Source organism: Phalaenopsis equestris, unplaced genomic scaffold (assembly GCF_001263595.1).
Source record: "Phalaenopsis equestris unplaced genomic scaffold, ASM126359v1 Scaffold000465, whole genome shotgun sequence".
Taxonomy (NCBI): Eukaryota; Viridiplantae; Streptophyta; class Magnoliopsida; order Asparagales; family Orchidaceae; genus Phalaenopsis; species Phalaenopsis equestris.
In genome coordinates, this window is record NW_018164906.1 from 82,013 (window position 1) to 104,450 (window position 22,438).

General features: G+C 34.0%; 1 protein-coding gene across 1 annotated transcript in view; it reads left to right on the forward strand.

Moving 5' to 3' along the window:
- Positions 1 to 22,438, forward strand: part of LOC110027905 (GDT1-like protein 2, chloroplastic) — a gene marked incomplete in the record, with an annotated part of 53,734 nt that overhangs the window by 22,807 nt on the left and 8,489 nt on the right. The window contains 1 exon segment of the mRNA XM_020729529.1: positions 2,121 to 2,281. Coding sequence (XP_020585188.1) covers positions 2,121 to 2,281 — 161 coding nt within the window.

Below are 22,438 nucleotides of genomic sequence, written 5' to 3' on the forward strand. Positions count from 1 at the left end.
TAAATTTATTATCAACTTAACAATTCAAACAATACAAATATATTTGAATGATTTCAAACAATTCAAACAATTCAAATAATTAGAACAATTCGAACATTTCAAACATTTCGAATTAATTTCAAACAAATCGAACCGAATACAAAAAATAACTTCACGAACAATTTCGAGCACGAGCCTATTTCAAGCACACTTAATTTCAAATGAACTGAACACGAACACGAGCTTTGTTTGTTTGTATTCAGTTCTGTTACACCCTTACTTTCTCCTCCGTTAGCTTCTTCTATTTCTTTTTCTTCTCGAGCACACACAAATGACCTTCCCTCGCTTGACTTCGACCTCGACAAGCGCCTTCTCTTTCATTGTCATTTGCTTCTTTCTTCCTCTTTGCTCGGCTAGGCATGACTCCTTGACTGCACTTGTGAGCCTCCACAGAGTCCTCTACCCTTTTTATTTTTTATTTTTTTTGGGAGAAACTCATGACAGTTCTTCCCTCTCCTACGAGCGAGATATCTAACTCTCACGGTTCTCTCTCTCTCTTTCTCTCTCTCCTTCTGACCCCCTTCACTTTCCAATGAGACTACATTAAATTTTACAAATGAAGAAACTGTCGAGAAAGTAATTCGAACCCATGCCATTGTTTCAAAAATACCCATTTATTTTAATATTATTAATATTTAAATTTGGTTATGACAACAATAAGATCCCTAAATGCTTTCTCATCCTCACTTTTTGCCTTCACAGAAATGAGGAAGAGAAATCCTAAAATGGAGCACTTCCTCAAGTTGCCTCCTTAAGAAGGTAAGATGGAAAGAAAGGCAGAGGGCTAACAACTAGGTTTAAAATTGAATACTCAAGATGGAAGTTTTGAGGCATTTTTTGTCTATGAGATGAGTTGTAAATCTTGAAGTATCTTGAGGAGTAAGTCTCTCACTAAAATGATTATGTTAAAGAAAAAAATATTGTCTAAACTTTAAAATGTAAAATAAGAACATATTTATATCCTAACATTTTAACACATTAAAATGCAAATATTAACATCCTAATATAATAAGAAGTAATAAATTAAATAAAATAAAAAGTAATATATTAACATCCTATATCTAACTGTAATTTTTTAGGCCACATTGAGGCGCAAACCTCCCTTGGATTCCATGCCAAAGGCGTGCCTCAATGTGGGCCTTCTATTACACAATTTAAAACAAGGTTAGTACTTGAGAGTTGGTGACTTGGAATTCCTGAGTGCCAAAGGCAAAGAAAGTAAAATAAATCTTTGTTTTCACCTCCTTGATTTTTCTGGAATAGAGAAGTAGAATCCTAAAATAATCATTGCCTTAACTTCTTTGCTTCTTATTTATCCTAGTATCTAGGAAATGTGTAAACTACAGGCCCTTGAGTCAACATGATTCCTATCAAACGGTCAACAAATTTGCACATGAAGAGGTCAAAAAGATTGTATGAGTTATGAATGGGACCTCTGCTGCTACATAAAAAAGACTGCACAACTCATGAATCGGACTTCTTCTGGCCAAGCCAAACTACTTATTCCATAATAGTATGGTTGCGTGACAATCCTTTTTTAGCTCTAAAAAATAAATCATATTAATGGTTATTTTAAGTTGATTCAAATTTATGTTTAGCAAGTTTATTCAAAATCGATTGAAAATTATTTAGAGCTAGCATGGAGCTTGAAACTTGACTAAATGAAAATAAAAACCATATACTTTCAAAAGCTTTCATCCGTCTATAGATATAACTAGACCGGGATACCATTTTGGTTGAACTGGTTAAACATGGAAGCCCTGCTTAGCTTTGATAGCAGTGAATGAACATGGGAAGGCTAGCCATTTTATCATCCGTATGGCTTAAGCTGTGTTTGATAGTTTGGATAATGCTTGTTGATTATCATTTTTTATTTGTGGATCAAATATGCAATTTTGAAGACTTTATTTATTTGGTGTTGTTTAATTTTCCTTTTTTTTCTTCCAATATCTTTCATCTGTTCTGGGAAGGATTACATTTTTCTATTTCAAATTTCTTAGTAGGATAATAAAAAATTTAATTAAATCTGTAAAGACTCCATTGTTCATCTATTTTTAGTAAATGTCGAACAATACTTGCAGCATTACCAATTGGAGAGTATGCTGCTGCAGCTCTTCTTGCATTCTTTGGTTTAAAGTCAATAATAGATGCATGGAAACTTCCATCAAATGTGGATAAGAATCCTGGAGCAGGTCCAGAACTTGGTGAGCTTGTTGTGGCCGAGGAGCTTGTTAAAGAAGAGGTTTGCATTCAGTAGTTTATATGCATAAAATGATACCAAGAAGCATGTGTGTTTTATAAAGGATGTTTCATATTAGTGTTTTTATTACTGCTAGCTTAACTTATTGCGTATTTCAATAATCTGTTCTCTTTGTTAGTACATCTTGTATTGTTATATACATCTTGTATTGTTATATGATGATGGATTATATATATATAAGCACTCAACATCGATTGTTAGTTCTAGATTTTAATACGAAGAGTTGTAAAATAAAAAATACTAGGAATCATTGTTGTAGAATAAGATGAGGGTGTCGTAGAATTAGATGTCAGTGCCTAAAAGACAAAAAAATTATTATTACGAATAAAATTCAAAAATTTAAATGTTCATGAAGAAGCAAATTCTATGTGGGATAAAGCAACAAAATCATTAAACAAGTGACAAAAGTTGTACTTGGAGAATCAAAATATAAAGTTTCTATAAATAAAAGTTGGTGGTGGAATAATAATGTGCAAGAAAAGATAAAATGTAAGGTTTGTTATAAAAATTGTATAAAAATTGGTTTAAATGTTTAAATGTAAAAGCTTGGAGAATTGAGAAAAATGTCAAACAACCCGTAGGGAGTCTAAGAGAACAATCGGTGACGCTAAAAATTTTGCTTTTAGTGATCCTTATGATGGATTAAATACTAAGGAGGGTATAAATTATATGAATAAACTAGCTAAACAAAGAGAAAAGAAAAGTAAAGATTTAACTCAACTAAAGTGTATTAAATATAAAAATAAAAAAGTGCTTTTCCTAGAAAAAAGATTTTCAAAGTAGGTAGGTGAGTTATTTTGATAAGCTTTTTAATGAAGTTTGAAAAATATGATTGACCTTAGTAATCTTAATATCATTAATAATAATAAAATATTTCATTTTTATCGTCGCATTAGTGAAAAAGAAGTTGAGAAATTTTAAAAAAACCAAGGGTGAAAAGTCTGTAGGCCCTGATGATATACCAATTGAAGTGTGAAAATATTTAGGAGATTGAGGAGTTTCATAACTTACTAAACTCTTTAATATTATTTTGAAAACTAAAAAGATGCACGAGGAGTGAATGAAGAGTATTTTGGTCCTCTTTTTTAGGAATAAAGGGGATGCACAAGAGTGGGCCAATTATTTAGGAATTAAGTTGATGTGTCATTTTTTAAAAATATGGGAGATGGTAATTGAACATAGGTTAAGACATGTTACAAAGATTTCTCATAATGAATTTGGATTTATGCCGGACAGGTCTACTATGGAAGTTATTCATTCATTGAGAGGTTTGATGGAGAAGTTCAGAGATAATAAGGGGAACCTGCATAAGATTTTTATTGATTTAGAAAAAGCTTATGATAAAGTTCCAAGAGATATCCTTTGTAGAGTTCTTGAGAAGAAAGATATTGATATGACGTATATTTAAGTCATTAAAGATATGCATACAAGAACTATTACCTGTGTTCGAATAGAAGGAGGATTGACCAAATATTTTCCTAATTTATGTTGGTTTACAACAGGGATCGGCTTTTTGCTTTAGTTATGGATGGTCTTACTAGACACTTACAGGAGGATCTACTTTGGTGTATGCTTTTTGCTGATGATATCCTTCTCGTGGATAAGACGAGAGAAAAATTTCAGGAACAACTTGAATTATGGAGGTCTACCTTGGAGTCTAAAGGCCTTCGTTTGAGTAGAACTAAAACTGAATGCATGGAATATAATTTTAGTAGTAGCAGCTCTAAACAAAAATGTAACTATGGGTGATCAAATTATTAAAAGGTGTGAACTTTTTAGATATCTCGGGTCTATTGTTCAAAGTGATCGTGATATCGATGGGGATGTTATTAGTAGAATCAAGTTGGTTGGTTGAAATGGAGAAATGCTTCGGGCCTATTGTGTGATAGAAAAATACCGCTTAGACTAAAAGGAAAATTTTATAAGATGGTGGCGAGACGTGCAATGCTCTATGGTGTTGAATGCTGGAGTGTTGTCGAGATGAGTGGCTTTACACTTAGAGACAAAATGCAAAATGAATGTTTCCGTGATAGGGTTGGTGGAGCTCCAGTGACGGACAAAATTAAAGAGAGTCGTCTTAGATGGTTTGGTCACATTAAAAATCGATCATCTGATGATCCGATTAGAAAAGTAGATGTTCTAGATTCGACTTATGTTAAGAAAGACAGAGATAGACCTAGGATGACTTGGGCATATTGTATAAAAAATGATCTTAATTTATTAGGATTAAATAAAAATATGACACTAAATAGGACGCAGCGGAGAAAAAGAATTCAGCTAGCCGACTTAGTGAGACGCAATCTTTGTCCCACTTAGTTGGATAAAGATTGTTTTGTTGTATCACACACACACAAATATATATATGTATACACACACACACACACACACACACACCTGTATAAGCCTACCAAAGTAGGTATATAGAAGTATCAAATTCATTACTCTGAAGGTTACATGCTCTAAGATATAGGATGGTCAAATTATCCCCAAGAAAAAGTAAAAAAGAGGAGAAGAGGGGGTTCTTGTGATAGCAATCACATCATTCATTCTACCCAATTTAGCTAGCCAATTAGCAGGTCTATTCCCTTCCCTTGGAATAAATGAAACCTTGTTGATAACTATCTAGCCAATTTCTTGATTCTTTGTATCCAATAAGAAACGTGCTAAGAAGGAGCTACCTGAGCGATTAAGATCAGTACCAGCGATTGAGAGTCGGATTCTATATGAATGAAGAGCAACTTACCAAATAGAAAGAGTTTAAGAGCCCAAAACACAACAATAGCCTCAGCTTCCAAAGCATCCTGGGCCACAACACGAGATTGGAAATGTAGAAAGCAGCACCCCAAATGGTACTTAAACACAACAATGTCGACCTCATCCTGGAAAAAACTGCCATCAGTATTGATTTTAATCCAGGGGTGAATAGACTTCTGCCAGAGAACAATTGAGACTATACGACTAGATGGATTATTCCTCAATGGCCCCAACTTAGGACAAACGTTGGGAAAGCCTTTAAGCTTAATCAATTTCAGAGGAAAGCCATGCAGTTACTGACAACCTGAAGAGTTGACAAAGTAGTGTCCTCAAATTTAGACTTATTCCTAGCCATCCAGATGAACCAAGCTATTACGCCTGAGATAAGAGAGAGATGGGCCTCCTGTCAATCCGACCAACAATCCACCAAAGCCAACTAAGCTTAAGTGTGGGAATGGAGAGCTGGCCTTCTACATATTTCCACACAACTTGAGCAAATGGACAACTAAAAAATAGACGAGCCACAGTTTTTTCCTCGAATTTACATAAAGCACCCCAAGAAGGACCTCTTACCCCTTTAACTTTGAGGATATCATTAGTTGGGAGAAGTTTATGAAAGTGCCTCCAAATGAAGAAGGAAATAAATGGTGTTAGAAACTTATTCCAAATAGATTTGCCCCATTGATTGCTACCCCAATTTTAATTCATTTGGTAAATGATAGAAGAAATAGTTTGGGAAGCAGCCTTTTTAACAATGATTTTATTCTTAGAAATGTTATCAAATGGGATTCTCTTAATATAAAAGATAAGAGAGATTCACACCAATCATTATCCCTCCAACAGTTAACCACTTTTAGCTGATGGGAACCTTGTGAATCAGCTTTCCTTTTAAAGACCAATTATCCAACCAAAAATTGAGTTGCCCTTCCCCCAATTCCCAGATGAACATTTCTTCAGCTTAAGATCTAACCTTCAGAAATTTCACCCAAATTCTAGAATCTCCCTACTTCTTGTTTACAAGGGTAGGGTGAACTTCCCTGCAGTACTTTCCCTTCATATATCTAGCCCATAAAGAGACTTGTTGCCTGAATTTGATCTTTAGCTTACAGAAATTGGCATTGCTTAGGTGTTGTAGGCCTTTTAAACCCAGACCACCAACAACAATAGGCTTGCAAACCTTCTGCCGACAAACTCAATGCATTTGTTTCCTCTGACCAGCCCATAGGAACCTGTTGAAGCTCCTCTTCAGTAGCAACCGAGTACTTTTCTTCATTATAGTCATTTGCATGATCTTTGAAGGGAATGAAGTAAGAATACTTTTAAGCAATGCCATCCTGCCTCCATTAGACATAAAAGATGAACTCCAACAATTAAGTTGATCATTGTTCTTATCAACGATGACACATACCTGTGTGTGTGTGTGTGTGTGTGTGTTAAAAAGCCTAAGGGAAAATATATTAAAAAGGAAAGGTACAGATAAGTGGATGTGAGGGTCTACACAAAAACGAATTAAAATAAAGCACCCAATATACAACACACACCAAGGTCCCAAAAAATTAAATGTATAACCAAAAACAAATTAAAACCTAGACAAGTAAACTTTACTCCAAAACTCTCCAAACACTCGGAGAGTCACACATAAAAGAGCATGAGAAATGACTCAATGTATCTATACCTCTTACCTCTTGTTATAAGTAAGGAGTCAGTTAACAAATGGCTAAGTCTACTGCAATTACCCGAGATAACTAAGGTATTATCCAATAAATTCTTGAGTTCCAGCAGACCTCTATCCTTCTTTTTCTCCCTGGATGTGTAAACTTTTTATTCCTCATCTGAAGGCTAACTCATTTGATCAGTGCCATGGTCCAAAGATTGCTGGGCATGTGTAGGCTGTTGCACATCTTGTGCCCCTTGTGCCTCAATGACAATAACAACTTGCTCGATCTAATGAGGTGGCAGGGCCGCAGTAGAGAGCACACGTAAGGTAGAATGTTGAACTTGTAGTTGGGGCACACCTAGGGCTGGACACTCCACCACAAGATTGCTAACCGTTACATCAATGATACGTTCTAGGATAGGTGAAGTAGGACAAGTCTCCTCTGCCACCACCGACAGAGGTTCTACAGGAGGATTCTGAGGGCCTACATCTTGAGCATTATATGAAGGCAGAGTAGTTGAAAGATTGCTCACGGGGGTAGTGGAACCTACAACAACGTCTACCCGTGGACTATATGGTACGATTACCATAGTGTGGGTGGGGTCAGAGGTATCCTTGTGATGAACAAAAGGATTAGGAGGGGGGATCTCTAAATCTGGCTGAGCACTTTGTTTTTTTGGTTTTAGATGGGGGTATAGGTGGTGAAATTGCGAATTAGAGTGACAGAACATACGACAGTGAGTGCAATACATAGGGAAAGGCTCAATAACTACTCTTTGCCAATGTCCTTGGTGTTATGAGCCTAACCAAATTTTCTCAGGAGCGATTAATATGATATCTCTTTCAACAAGCATCCTGACTTCTGAAGGACCTGAAAGATTAAAGTAGAATTGCCCATTTTGAGTGGCTTACCATAGACTGAAGCAATATAGTACAACACTTCTTGAGCGAAATAATGAAATTTTTGACCTGGGAGGCGAATGTAGATCGGTATGATTGGTGGTTCCGTCTGTAGGTCAAAATCTACAGTCCATTTCAAAATTTTCATTGTTTTGTGATCAATCAAAACTAGTCTTGTAGCAAATAAGCGTGTATAATCTTTTTCAATTTTAAGTTGAATAAGGATATGCCGCCCATCTAAATGTATATATATATATATATATATATTTGTATCAATCATTACTGCTTGATGCGGTAGCCAAATCCAATCATATCACCCCATAGGGTGGAGCTTATAACTAATGAAATATTTTCATTAGAATTGAAATTAAAGCTGATTATCTATCATCACATAGGATGAAGGCCATCACAGTTGATTATATATCACCTTTAAGTGTGAAAGCCAGATGTAATGCAATACAATCATTTATGGTGGAAGCTAAAACTAACAATTTATCACCCTTTAAGCGTAGGGCTGTGTATTAATTAGTTTAAACCAAAAAATCAAACCAAGCCTTGCATATTTGGTTGATTTGGTTATGTTGATGAACACGGTTCAATTTTTTATTTCAATTTAAGGCTTTTTTGGATTTCACTTATTAGTTTGATTTAAAAAAAAAAGTAATTTTGGTTAAACCGAAAAATCGATCTATATGACAGTTAAATTAAGAGAAAATTTACATAAATAGCACACAATTCTTTTATATTTACATATCTCACATCTAAACTTTCATATTTATATACCTTTGCACTTTGGTTTGCTAAACTTATGCATGAAAAGATGTGTTTCAATTTTAAAAGTGGGAATAGTGCTATTTTTGATGTCATATTAAAAATTTAAGTGCTATGTGTGTAAATATGAAAGATTAGGTGTGAGATATGTAAATACATAAGAATTTTGTGCTATGTATCTAAATGTACCCAAATTAAATTAATTAATCAATTGGTTTAACAAATATGTCAATCAATTAATCCGAATTGACCGCATGCACACGTATTCATTAGGATTTTAAAATTTGGTAAACCAAAGTAAACCGAATATCATGTTAGTTCTATATCTTATTCGGTCGGTTTTGTCTTTTATTTTGTTTAGTTTAATTGTTTTAATAAAAATTTGAACCGATCTGATTGGATCAACAATCTGCATCTCCTTACTGGGGGGAAGAAAAAGTTGTTGGTGATTACACTACAATGGAAATCATTGCTGAAGATGTACCACCTCTAGAGGTAGAAGATAAAGAAGATGAAATATCACCTCTTATGGTGGAAGTCAAAGTTGATGAAATTTTATCTATTGGTACAAATTTCATTATCAACTCTGCAACATTTACTTGAATAAAGTGAAAACGACATTGACATGTTTGAATCTTTCCAAATTGAGCTGGTGAAGTTCCAGTTCCTTTGTGCATTTTTGGAAGCAAGTGAACTCTTCTTTACTTTGGTTCACTTTTGAAGAGTTGTGGAGCTCTAGAAAAGAAACAACATTATATTAAACTTTTCAACAATTTCATATAAAGCTATAGCTTTCTTGCCACACTTTTTAGAGCACTTCAAGTTGTAGATGCGGGAAACAAAAGATCACTTGCAATGATATTGGTTGACTTAACTTCTATGTGGGTTAATGGACTTAATTTTGGTCTTCTAGAATTTTCACCTACATTTTGTATTTCTCCAACAAATTCAAAAATTTCATTAATTATTTTAAGCATAATAACTCATTTAAACTAAGGAAATATAAAAAAATGCATCATGAATTTTGAAGTGAAATGACTTTTTATGTGCAGCTTTACTTAAATTTTCAAGTTTTTTAAATGTATAAGCACTTTTTGCATTGAACTTTTTTTATATATATGTAGAAGTGTAATAACTGTATTTACAAAAAGTGCAGCTTTACTTAAATTTTCAAGTTTTTTAAATGTCTAAGCACTTTTTGCATTGAACTTTTTTTATATATAGGTAGAAGTGTAATAACTGTATTTACAAAAAAAGTCTTGATATGTTGGTTCAAACAGAAACCGTCTTAACAATTTTGATAGGGGAGACAAATACAATGTCTCATTTCAAACCAGAGGGATGATAGATAGCGAGAGCAAGAGACAGCAGTGAACGAGTGTGAACAAGTGATCCACGCTGACTGTACTTGAGCGACATGCGAAGCCGCGGTGTGATAGGGAAGATGACACTTCCTAAATACTGCTCACTCGAAGCAGACAAAGAAGACAAAGTGATAGGGCAGTGTCGTGTGTGTCTTGTGGGAAGGGTGAGGAAACTTTTGTGCCTCTTGTCAGGGAGCATCTCGTGAGAAGGAGTCCGATGAGAAGCTTGTGTGTGGGAGAAGGAGACGGAGCATTTGAACTGTGTGCTTTTGGGGAAGGAGCACATGGGAAGAGCTGAGCCGAGCATATCTAAAAAGGTCAGGGTTTATTTTATTTTATTTCCTTATAATTTAGTTTATATAATTGACTTTTATCTAAGCGTTAATATGGAATATTTTTTATTATAGTCTAAATGCAAGCAGAAAGGAATATTTTGGATTAGATCGTGGAGAGTGGATGAGATCGCAGAGAAAGCAAATACTATAAAGTAAATGGAATTAAACTTTTGAATTAATTAAATTAGATTCAATGCTTATTAAAATGTAATATTAGATTATATTAATTTATGACAACAATTGCATTAAAATACTGGAAGAGATCAAGATTAGTGATTGTGCAAATGGGAGAGATGAAGTCAAGCTTAAGATTTTAATCTTTTATATTAGAAACTATCATTTTAATTGAAAGATTCTTTAATTATTAGTGTAAGATATGCTTGAAATTAATATTAGGAACTTATAATTGAAGAATAGACAATACTGTTGAATTACTGGAGCTATAAGAAACTTTGGTAAGCTATACATATGTCTGTTATTTTTTAAAAAATAGTTAGATATTTAAATTAATAACTTTTTGAAAAATACTTTTGACCATAATTGAATAATAATAATAGATTGGTAGAAGATCAACAAAGTGATTAAGTGGAAGAATATTCTTATAAAAAAGTCTCCTAAAGTCAAAATGAATAATTACTATTTTATTTGCATTATTTTCAGTTTCTCTTATTTTAAAAATTTTTCATTTTTTTGTACTCATTAAAGGTACTTTTATTATTGAAAGAAGATAAATAAAAATGAAATGTCTGTTTTATGAGAAGTGGAAGAATATTCTTATAAAGAAGTCTCCTAAAGATTAAAGTGATAATTACAATTTTATTTACATTATTTTCAGTTTCTCTTATTTAAAATTTTTTTCATTTATTTGTAATCATTAAAAGTACTTTTATTATTGAAAGAAGATAAATAAAAATGAAATGATTATTTTATGATTTTAATTCTTTTATCTTTTGTCTTGTATTAAATGGAAATTAAATATATTTAATGATGGAAAAAATTTAAAATATTGTGAATGAAAAATTTAATGTTAAGTCTATCAAGTGTCATCTTTTGCGATATTAGTTGGAGATGTTATTATACTCTTGTATAATAAAAATAAAAGAGTAATTGTTATACTTTTATTAGTACAAAATAGTGAAGAAAATGACAATAGTTGTACCTTTATTGATACAAAATTTTGATGGTGCACCAAAGATGTCACGACTCGGCCGGGAGCTTAAATTTGACAGAAATGGATGATCAGATGGTGTGAAATAGTTTTTTTATATTTATTTTCTATTTAACTGATGAAATAGCTAATTGAATTAAATTTTACCTCGCTGCTAGTTCTCCGTGTCTTCCATACACATTTTCTCTTCATCTTTTGATCATATAAATTAACTTGAAAAGTTAGTTTAAAAATAACAATGAGCTAAACAAGTTAGTGAATACTCTTACTTTGAAATTACAGTAATACAAGGGGAAATAAAGTAATATGTATGTCTGTTATGCTTTTTAATAAATCAATATAAACATTTCACATGTTATTCAATAAACATTACTATATCAATATCATTTTATGTCTGTAAAACTGTCACAATACCATCTAAAATAACAAAATAGTGGTGGGTATTTTTGCACTACAACTGTTGAGAGGTCACTGGGCCAGTTGATGGCAATCTCTGTGTACCACTATGCCAATGACAATCTGTTATATAAAGAAATTGAATAGAGCTCTATATAGAGTATATATTGAAGATAACTCTATATAGAGTTTCTATCCTGGGGTTTTTCTGTTGAATAGAGCTGCAGTTCTCTATCATGTTGGTGCCACTACCCAGTTTAAAGTACTCAAATTTCCTCTCTAGCATACTACTAGAGAACAACACTAGTATTATTGAGGCACCAAAGAGGGAAGAGCAGGTCATATTATGAAACCTCAAATCCTAATCTAGGAAGAGAGAAGGCCGCTTAGCCCAACTTCACTTCATTAGGCGCACAACAAAATGTATTGGATTCAATTTTTTTGTTAAGACATATCAATATCAATATCATTTTTTATTTATATGCACAGATAACTTAGTGTTCCACTATTAGTACCATAAAAAGATGATTTCATTATAGTTAGTCATGCACATGCAAGCAGTCAACATAAACATATCATTCATGTGCCGCATTCAATTCAGCATACCATATAAAACATATACCAATGCATGATAATAACTACAAATATTCATAACAATATAACTGATAAAGAAAAGAATATCTCAATCAGAATAAAACATGTTCAAGTTTCATTATTTGCTAAATAGTTGAGAGAAAACAGATTATTATTGTAGATTAATAGTGCGAGTACTCACATCGATGTTGATTAATTTGCTATTTTATTTGTCTTGACGTGTCTTCTAAATTGGAGGCCTACTATGGTATAAAATTTAATTAATTTAATATTTTAGTAAACTGTTAATTTTCATTATTTAAGTATTAAATTTCCTAATTATATACATACATAATATATATATATATATATATATTTGAGAAAGAGCATTATACGACTCTGTATATATTAATCACAAAAAAGTATATATATATTAAATATTATAATTAAAAAAACTCACTTTTATTACCTTTGGTCAAACCCTAATCCACCAGAGATTCACGATTTCGCCTCGGGAAACCTTCTTCACTATCGGTGATGCTGACTTCCTACTCTTTCACACGTTCCAACGCAGCTTTGGTACCGCAACAAAACAACCATCCGACGTCACCGCTTCCCTCTTACTCCTTGTGCGACTGAGACTTCATCATCCATCAACGCCGCCTTCGGCTACAGGAAACCCTACTGCATCTGTCGTTTCTCGTACTTGCTGGTCAACTCTCATGGCAAGTTCCTGCCTCCCCCATACACCATTTTATAGGGTGAACTTACCTTTTCGACTTTTGACCCCCTTCATTTCAACTCCCAATTCCTCGCTTCTTCCCCTTTTTGCTCAGCTCTTCGTTTTCTCTCCCTCTCTTCGTTTCCTATCCCTCTATAAACTGAAAGAGGATGTTAAAATCTTCCCCACTCGCATAAAAAAAGGACCGCAAGTCATTTCTCATTAAGCAGATTGACATTAGCTATCCATAAATTTCATGATGAAAATCAGAGGTCATTTATTAAGATGAGAAATAATCACTATAAGGCAAAGATTTGATAAAAGACTCAACTATACTTCGGATAACAACACATAGTTATTCAAGAAAGTATGCTAGGAAAATATCCTTATGTAAGAAATCACCAAACTCATCAAATTTCATCACCATCAGCGGTTGTAGGTTCTTCAGACTAACAATGAATAAGGGAATATACTCGAGGTCTTACAGGTTGCCCTGATTGACTTTAGATCAGAGCTGAAGCTATAGAATCTATCTTTTTTTGCCCACCTGTAGTCTTTTGTGAGCAGCTCCAACTGATTTCTGAACTTCAGTGCTCTTCTCGCCAAGTGATGGACAATATCTTGCTATATGACCAGCTTGATGGCACCAATAACAAGTAATAATTAGAGCCCATCAAACATTCACATTTTTGTTATTTTCCTCATTTAGAACAAGTGATTATAGTGCCCTGAGTAGTACCTCTGTTAATTCTACCTCGAATTATTTTTGGACTTTTTCCCTTTGGATCCCTCTAGTTGATCCATATTTTCTTTTTCTTTAGCGATCTTCCTATTTTGCATGTCCTTACCCTTTTGAGTAAGTTGATAATCTCTCAACTCTTTTAGTTTGTTTCGCTAATATTGGGTATTCATCAATCCCCAAAGGCACCAACAACTGTCTGATTGAATCCATTAACCTTGAAAGGAACTTGTACCACTTTTCTTCTGCAATATGAATCAATTGTGGTGCATACCTGGACAGTGGAGTAAATTCTGCTTCGTACTAAATGATTGTTCTATCTCCTTGCCTCAACTTAATGAACCTATTCTGCATTTATTTTCAAGTAAATAAAGACACAAACCATTCTTTAAATACCTCCACGAATTCTTCCTAACTGATCATCATATGGGTATGTCCCCTAGCTTGTCCCGATGCTGTCCATGCCACCACCTTTTTGGCATCTCCATCCAACACAAATGTAGCTAATGACACTCTTCTTTCATCCGGACACGCCATGTTATCTAGCATCTTCGCTATCCTTATTAGCCAGTTCTCTGTTTCACTTGGGTCTTTAGTTAACTTGAATAAAGATGGATGCAAATCTTGAAATATCTTCATGTACTTATCCACAACGATTGTATCACTCGGTAGACTACGATTTGGACTCCCGAATCAATTGAGTTATCGTCTCCATCGTTTTTGGTCGGGACATTCACGTTCACATTTATAGTAGGTTGTATTTCGTTTTCTATCAGATTTGCTTCTTCTGTACTTTTAGTTGTATCACTATGTTCGAATGTATATAATTATTAATTTCAGTTAACTTTAATTTTTATTATTATTAAAATTGTCTTCTAATTATCATATTGGCTCTTTTAACTGGATTTCATTAATTTGTCCTAAACTTGTCTCTGGTACTATTTTTGTCATGACTCAGCCTGAGATTTAGAATTAATCAAGACTGAAACGGATAATCAAATGGTGAGAACTAAGTTTTCTATATTCATTTATGATTTTAATTAATGAAAAAATCACTAATCAAATTAAATTAAATTATTTAAATTAAATTTTACCTCGCTACTAGTTATCTCTGTCTTCTATGCATGTTTTTTCTTCTACCTTCTTTTAATCAAATAAACATGAAAAGTTAGTTTAAAAATAACAGTAAGCTAAACAAACAATAAATACTCATGCTTCTAAACTACAGTAATATAAGCGAAAAAAAAATATGCATGTGAGTTAAGTTTTTTAATAAATTAATATACATATCTAACTTGTTATTCAATGAATCTTACTATATCATTATGTTATAAAATTCAATAATTTAATATGGTATAAAATTAAATAATTTAATATTTTAATAAGCTACTAACTTTTCATTATTTAAGTATTAAATATTATAATTAAAAAAAATTCACCCCTATTACTTTCGGTCGAAACCTAATCCACGAGAGAATCGCGATTCCGCCTTGGGCATGGTTCTCCACTGTAGGTGATGCACGTTTCCCTCCTCTTTTGCACGATCTGACGCAGCTCGGGTTCTTATCTCTGTCGACCCCGCAATAAAGAAACCACTCGGCGTTGCCGCCTCTCTCTCACTCTTCACTATGCGACAAAGACATCATCATCTGTCGACGCGGCCTTTGGCTACAGGAAACCCCAGCTTGCTTCTGCCGTCTCTCGTACTCGCGGATCAACTGTTCTGGTAAGTTTCCATCTCTCTCATATGACATTTTATTGGGTGAACTTACCTTTGCAGCTTTTGACCAACTTCGTTTCAACTCCCGACCCTCTTCGTTTCCTCTCCCTCTGTTAACTGAAAGAGGATATTACAGGTGATGACTTCTTAAAGGAAAAGGAAACGAAAAATATAATAAATATTATTATGAAAAGAAAAATATAAAGTTTACTAAATAGATTAATCAACATATTTCTTTGAATATTTTTGTTAGGCATTTACATGATACTTTTAGTGTATGATAAAACAGTAATTGCTCGCTAAATTGTTGTAAATGTAACCTATCATTTAACTATTCTTTAGAAAAAACTCTGCTAGATTAATATGATTGATAGAAGGAAGTTTGTTTATAGGAGGAGATGAACTGTTGAAAATATATAGCATATTGTTTGATTTATATTTTTATCACTTTTATTGTATTACTTGCATTATTGTATCAAGCTGGAGAATCTTATATATTTTGATAGTTGATATATATTTGTCTTGTGATTGGTGACTCTCTTTTAATCGAGTGTTACTATGGACTCTTTTCTAATTAGAATATTATTATCATTGTCGGTCTGTTTGTTCTTATTTTAGTTAACTCCAAACTTTTGGGCTGGGTTGTGACAAATAGTCCCTAACGTATTTTTGTAATTTCAAATCCTACTTTGCATATTTAAAAAAGTACAAATATGTTTATAAGTCCAAGAATGTCATGTGGCTTAGTCATGGCTTTGAATGTGGTATTAAAATGGAACGACAAAGTAGATGTCGAATGTTGATCAAATCAGTTGATATTAGATAGAGAGACGTAGTAATCAATTTCTTTTGAAGAGCATGGTCACATCTTTATTAAGTGGGGAGGTAATTTTGGCTAAGAATTGCAAGGCCAACCAATGTTGCTTGAGCTTTGTTTTGGTTTGCACGGTGTCATGAATAGGCATAAGAGCTTTTAAAGCTATTTGCGTCTATAATGAGTTGGATCTAGCCTCGACAAAAATTGCAGATGCCCTTGAGGTTGCTATTAGATCGATGAAAACAAGAGAACTCTATGAAGTGTTGATTAATGAAGTGTTGATAATGAAACTTTTTGCAAAGGCTAATATAGGAACTTAGTTTTGCTTTTGTGGAATGCAGAAATTTCAATAGTATTTTTGTAACGCCCACTTTCAGTACCAGGGAGAGGCGAATCGAAGAGTCAAAGAAGAAGAGGAATCGAACAATCGGGAAGCTGAAGAGGGGGAGGTGAAGCAAGAGGGTTGGGAGACTGAAGGTTATTTTCGCTCTATAAAGGTACGTGCTTGAGGGAGGTGAAGGTGAGAACAACTTAAGCGTCTCGCAACTTTGTTGTTAAAGAAGGAGAGTTTGCGCTTTGATCGATCAAAGGATGTCGTCGAGTTGATAAGAGGAGGCGACATCTCTATCGCACAGAGAGGGAAGAAGAGGCGAAGGGTTGATCGTGTGTTCGAGGGGCGTACGTCGTAATCAAGCCTTGTATGGATAAGAGGTTGCACGACCTTCTCTAGCACATGAAGGAGGAGCACGCGGTGAGTATTCGTGTGATCGACGCTGAACCGAAAGAAATGAGGTGAGTTTAATAATTTTAACTAAAATAGTTAATAAGAATTTTATAGTTATATACATATATATATAAGATTACATAAGGTATATTAATGAAAATTTAACATTTAAATAATATAAAATAAATATTTTAAATAATAGTTTTATTAAAATTTATGTTCATATTTTTTGTAGGCTTAAATTTTTAAATGGGGCGAGGTTATAACAAATTCAAAACAAATCAATTAGCAAATTAATCAACATCAAAGTGTGTACTCCTATTCTTAAATTATAGTATCATTTTGGTATCTCTTCTAAACCAGTTTTATTGATTATTATTTAAGTTTGATTAATGTATTTTATTTTTCTATTATTAAGTTTTAGCGGTTAATTCGATGTGAATGCTTATAACCTCATATTATGATATATTTAATGCATTATAATATTACATGTTGAGTGATATGATTTGTATAGATTGATTGTATGTGTATGACTAACTATGATGAAGTTACATTTTTACATTACTAATACGGGAACGTTAAGGTACCCGTGCACGTATATGAAAAATGATATTAAAATTTATGTATTTTAATTGATACATTTTTTAGACGGTGCTCTTGTGATGGTTGTACAAATATAAAATGATATTGATATGCTATTGATATATTAATATTCATTGAGTAACATGTTAAATGTTTATATTGATTTATTAAGAAGCTTAATCGACATGCATATTGTTTTTTTCTTTTATTGTATTGTTGTAGTTTAAGATTATGAATGTTCGCTTGCTTGTTTAGCTCAGTGTTACTTTAAATTAACTTTTTCATGTTAATTTAACTGATTAAAAGATGAACAATAAAAGAAAAAAATTAGTTATTGAAGATGCGGATAACTAGTCGAGAGCTAAGTCTAATTTTATTTTTTTAATTTAAATTTATAAATGGTTCTTTCATCTGTTAAATAGTAAATGAATATAGAAAACTTAGTTCCTATTGTTCGACCGTCTATTCTTGTTTTGGTTAATTCCAAGCCACGGGACGGGTCGTGACATAAGTGATATCAGAGACAAGTTTAGGACTAATTAATGTAATATGGATGAAAGAGCTAATGAGATTACGGGACGGGTCGTGACATAAGTGATATCAGAGACAGGTTTAAGACTAATTAATGTAATATGGATGAAAGAGTTAATGAGATTATTATAAGAGAATTTTAATAATTATAAAAATTAAAGTTGAACTCAAATTAGTAATTATTATCCATTCAGACAATGATATACTCGAAATCATATTAGAGAATCCGATAGAAAATGAAGAAGTACAGCCTACTATAAATATGAACACGATTGTCCCGACTCAAATAATGATGACGATGACTCAGCTTATTCAGGAGTCCAAATTGCAGCTTAGCAGAAATGATGCAGCTGATTTGGATAAGTAATTGAAGATATTTCAAGATCTGCATCCACCTTGTTCAATGGAACTGAAGACCCAATTTAATCGTAGAACTGGCTAATGAGGATACAGAAGATATAGCATTACTTGTCCTTATGAAAGAAGAGTACCGTTGGCGACATTTGTGCTGGATAAAGAAGTTGAATGGTAGTGGCAATAGCGGCATAAGGATAGGTTTGGGGACATACCCAACATAATGATAAGTTGGGAAGAGTTATGGGATTTTCTTAGAGAGTAGTTTGTACCCTTTTCCACTTGACGATAGATGCAGAACAAATTCATCAAGTTGAAGCAAAAAGAAGAAAGCCATGCAATACGAAGCAAAATTCATTGCACTATCAAGTTATGCGCCAGAGTTGATCACTACTGTAAAAAAAAGTGCTATAGATTTCTTTCATGATTAAAATATTCGATCAGACAACCATTGGTACCTTTAGGGATCGATGAATATTCTGTATTAGTGGAACGAGCTAGATGTGTGGAGATCGATTATCAGCTTACTCAGAGGCATAAAGAAATGTATAAGAGGAAGAGTAATGATGAAAGTGAACATGTAGATCACTTAGATAGATCCAATGGGAAGAGGTCCAAGAACAATTCAGTTAGAGTTAGCAGAGGCATAACACAGGGTTCTTTATTCGCATGTGCCAGATATGGAAGACAAAGAAGGGTAAATGTTTGATGGGCTCTAGCATTTGCTATTGGTATTGTTAGCCTGGTCATATAGCAAGCTATTACTGATAATGAACCTGAAGAACCTACTGTTGATGATGGTGATGAGGTCTGATGTGTTTGGCGTTTTCTTATGTAATAGCATTCTTCTATCATACTTGCTTCAGTATTGTTATCCGCAGTATAGTTGAGTTGCTTTATATCATTTCTCTTACTTAAAGTACTTTTCTTATTAATGAATGATCTCTAGTTTTCTTCATGAAATTTATGGATAGCTAATGCTGACTTGCTTAATCAGAAATGACTTTAGGACTTTTTTAATTTTGGGAAAATAAATTTTTTTCAAGTTTGGAAGATTGTAACGCCCGATTTCAATTACTGGGGGGAGGGGAACTGAAGCATCGAGGAAGAAGAGGAATCAAACAATCGGGAACTCGAAGAAAGGGAAGCGATAGGGTCGGGAAACAGAAGGTTATTTCGCCCTATAAAGGTATGTAGTTGAGGAAGGTGAAGGTGAGAACGACTTTAGCGGTTCACGACTTCGGTATTGAAGAAGGAAAGTCGGTACCCTGGCCAATCGAAGGAAGTTGTTGAGTTGATAGGAGGAGGCTATGTCTATATCATGCAGAGAGCGAAGAAGAGGTGAAGGGTTGATCGTACACTTGAGGCGCGCGTGAAGTTGGGGGGGGTGGTGCTGGGGCCTGGGGAGTTGTAACTGAGCCTCGTGTGAAGGAGGAGAGGTCGCTCTGTTTTCTTGAGCGCAAGGAGAGCACATCGTGAGTCTGCACGTAATTCGGGCTGAAATGAAAGATATGAGGTGAGTTTAATAAGTTTAATTAAAATAGTTAATAAGAATTTTATACTTATAATATATATATATAGGATTAAATAAGATATAAAAATGTAAATTTAATGCTTAAATAATATAAAGTAAATATTTTAAATAAAAAATTAATTAAATTTTATACCCATATTTATTGTAGGCTTAATTTTAAAAAGGGGCGAGATTAAGATAAATTCATAACAAATCAAATAGCAAAGTAATCGACATCAAGGTGAGCACTCCTATTGCTATATTTTCTAAACCAGTTTTATGAGTTATTATTTAGCTTGATTAATGAAATTGATTTTTTATTATTATGTTTTATTGGTTATTTCGATATGAATGCTTATAATTCATGTTGGCGTTTTCTTATTTGTAAGAGTATTTTCCTCTCATACTTGCTTCAGTATTGTTATCTAGAGTAAAGTTGATTCGCCTTGTATCATCTCTTTTCCTTAAAATGATTCCTTTTCTTATTAAGGAATAATCCTTAGTTTTCTTCATGAAATTTATGAATAACTAATGTTGATCTACTTAATGGAAACGAATTTAGGTCTGTTTTTGTAAGTGTGGAAGATTGTAAGGCCCGATTTCAATTACCGGGGGGAGGGAAACTGAAGAATTCAAGGAGAGGAGTCGAACAATCAGTAAGCCGAAAAGGGGGAGGTAAAGCGAGAGGGTCGTGAAATAGAAGGTTCTTTTCTCCCTATAAAGGTACGTGATTGAAGGAGGTGAAGGTGAGAACGACTTAAGCGGCTCGTGACTTTGGTATTGAAGAAGCAAAGTTTGTGCTCTGGCCAATCGATGGAAGTCGTCGAGTTGATAGGAGGAGGTGACATTTATATCGCTTAGAGAGGGAAGAAGAGGTGGAGGGTTGATCGTTCGTTCGGGGTGGCGGGGGGTGGGGGGCACACCGTGAGTCTGCACGTGATTAGATTTGAGCTAAAAGATATGAGGTGAGTTTAATAAGGTTAATTAAAATTGTTAATAAGAATTTTATGCTTATCATATATATATAAAGAAGCTTCGCACGAAAATCCCCTTATGTAATCCTATATATATATATATAGGATTACATAAGGGGATTTTCGTGCGAAGCTTCTTGTTCTTGTTTGAAGTCCTTGACGGACTACTGTGGCATGCCTTCTCTTGCACTCACATCTTCTGTTTCGACTTCCTCTCTGCCTTCGCGTGACCGAGAGAGGCGAGCGTATATTACGGGGATGCCCTAGCCTATCGTCTCCAGTTCTTGTCTTTCGACTCCCTGGGCTCGACTCGCTCTGTTGAAGGCTAGTTCGATCCGTTCGAGACTTCAGATGCTCGGTTGAAGTTGATTGTAGTTGAGTTACCATTTCATTGAAAATGGCCTCAACTGCCCCAGTTGGTGAAGAAGCATCGAGCATGTCATCATTTGCTAACTCTGTGGCTAAAAATTCTAGTTCAAACACTGTGACTGCTGATAATTTGGTCTTTTCTCAAAACTATCATGATTCTCTAAATGGTAAAACTAACTGCCCACTGATCAGCAAAGCATGTAAAGAGGGTGGTATACCGACACTTATTTTCTTTGAAGGTGAGGTGGCCACTCTTGCTGATAATTGCAAATTTACATTGGTTTGCAAGTTTCAATTTGGACATCCAAAGATGGAACTCATTAGGAAGGTATTTGAAGACTTTGAATTAGTGGGAAAGTGGAAAGTAGGGTTGTTTGATGGCAGACATGTTATCATTCAACTCACAATGGAAGAAGATTATTCATTGATCTTTTCCAAGAGATACGTAAGAATAGAAGGGAAATATATGAACATGCTAAAGTGGTCCACTGAATTTGACCCAACTCAAGAACCACCAATTGTTCCTATTTGGTTTAAACTGTCAGGGCTAAAATTACGCATTTACAATCACCAAGTGCTTTTCTCAATTGTTACAGTATTGGGCAGACCTATGAAACTGGATGTTTCAACATTCAATCTCTCAAGACCTTCTAAGGCAAAGAACATTGGTGGAAAGAGATATTACTCTTCCTGAGATGGAGGAAATTTGGCTAGGAACTGCCCATAATGAGTATTGGCAGCCCATCATTATGGAACAATGGCCATACTACTGTGAAAACTGTAGAATGTTTGGACATACTCCTGATAATTGTGTTAGGCTCCATCCTAAACTTAAACTTAATTTTCCTAATCATATAAATGCTGATACAAATAAAAGCCCTACTGTCAAACCTGAGGTGGAAGGAGAGGATATGAATCAAAGGCACATATTGGAAGTCCCTAAACTAGCAACTGCACTGAACATGAAGAACATGTTGGGGTTTCTGATCCAGATCCACGACCAGATAGAAGGAATGCTGAGGAAGATTCTCTGGAATTCCCTGATACCAACCACATTACACAAGTAGAAGAAAGGGTGGCAACACTAGAATAATCCTAAGATAAGAACATTTTGGAAGAAATGGAAAAAACACAAAAACAACAACAACAAAAACAACAACAAAGCCTTAATCCCACT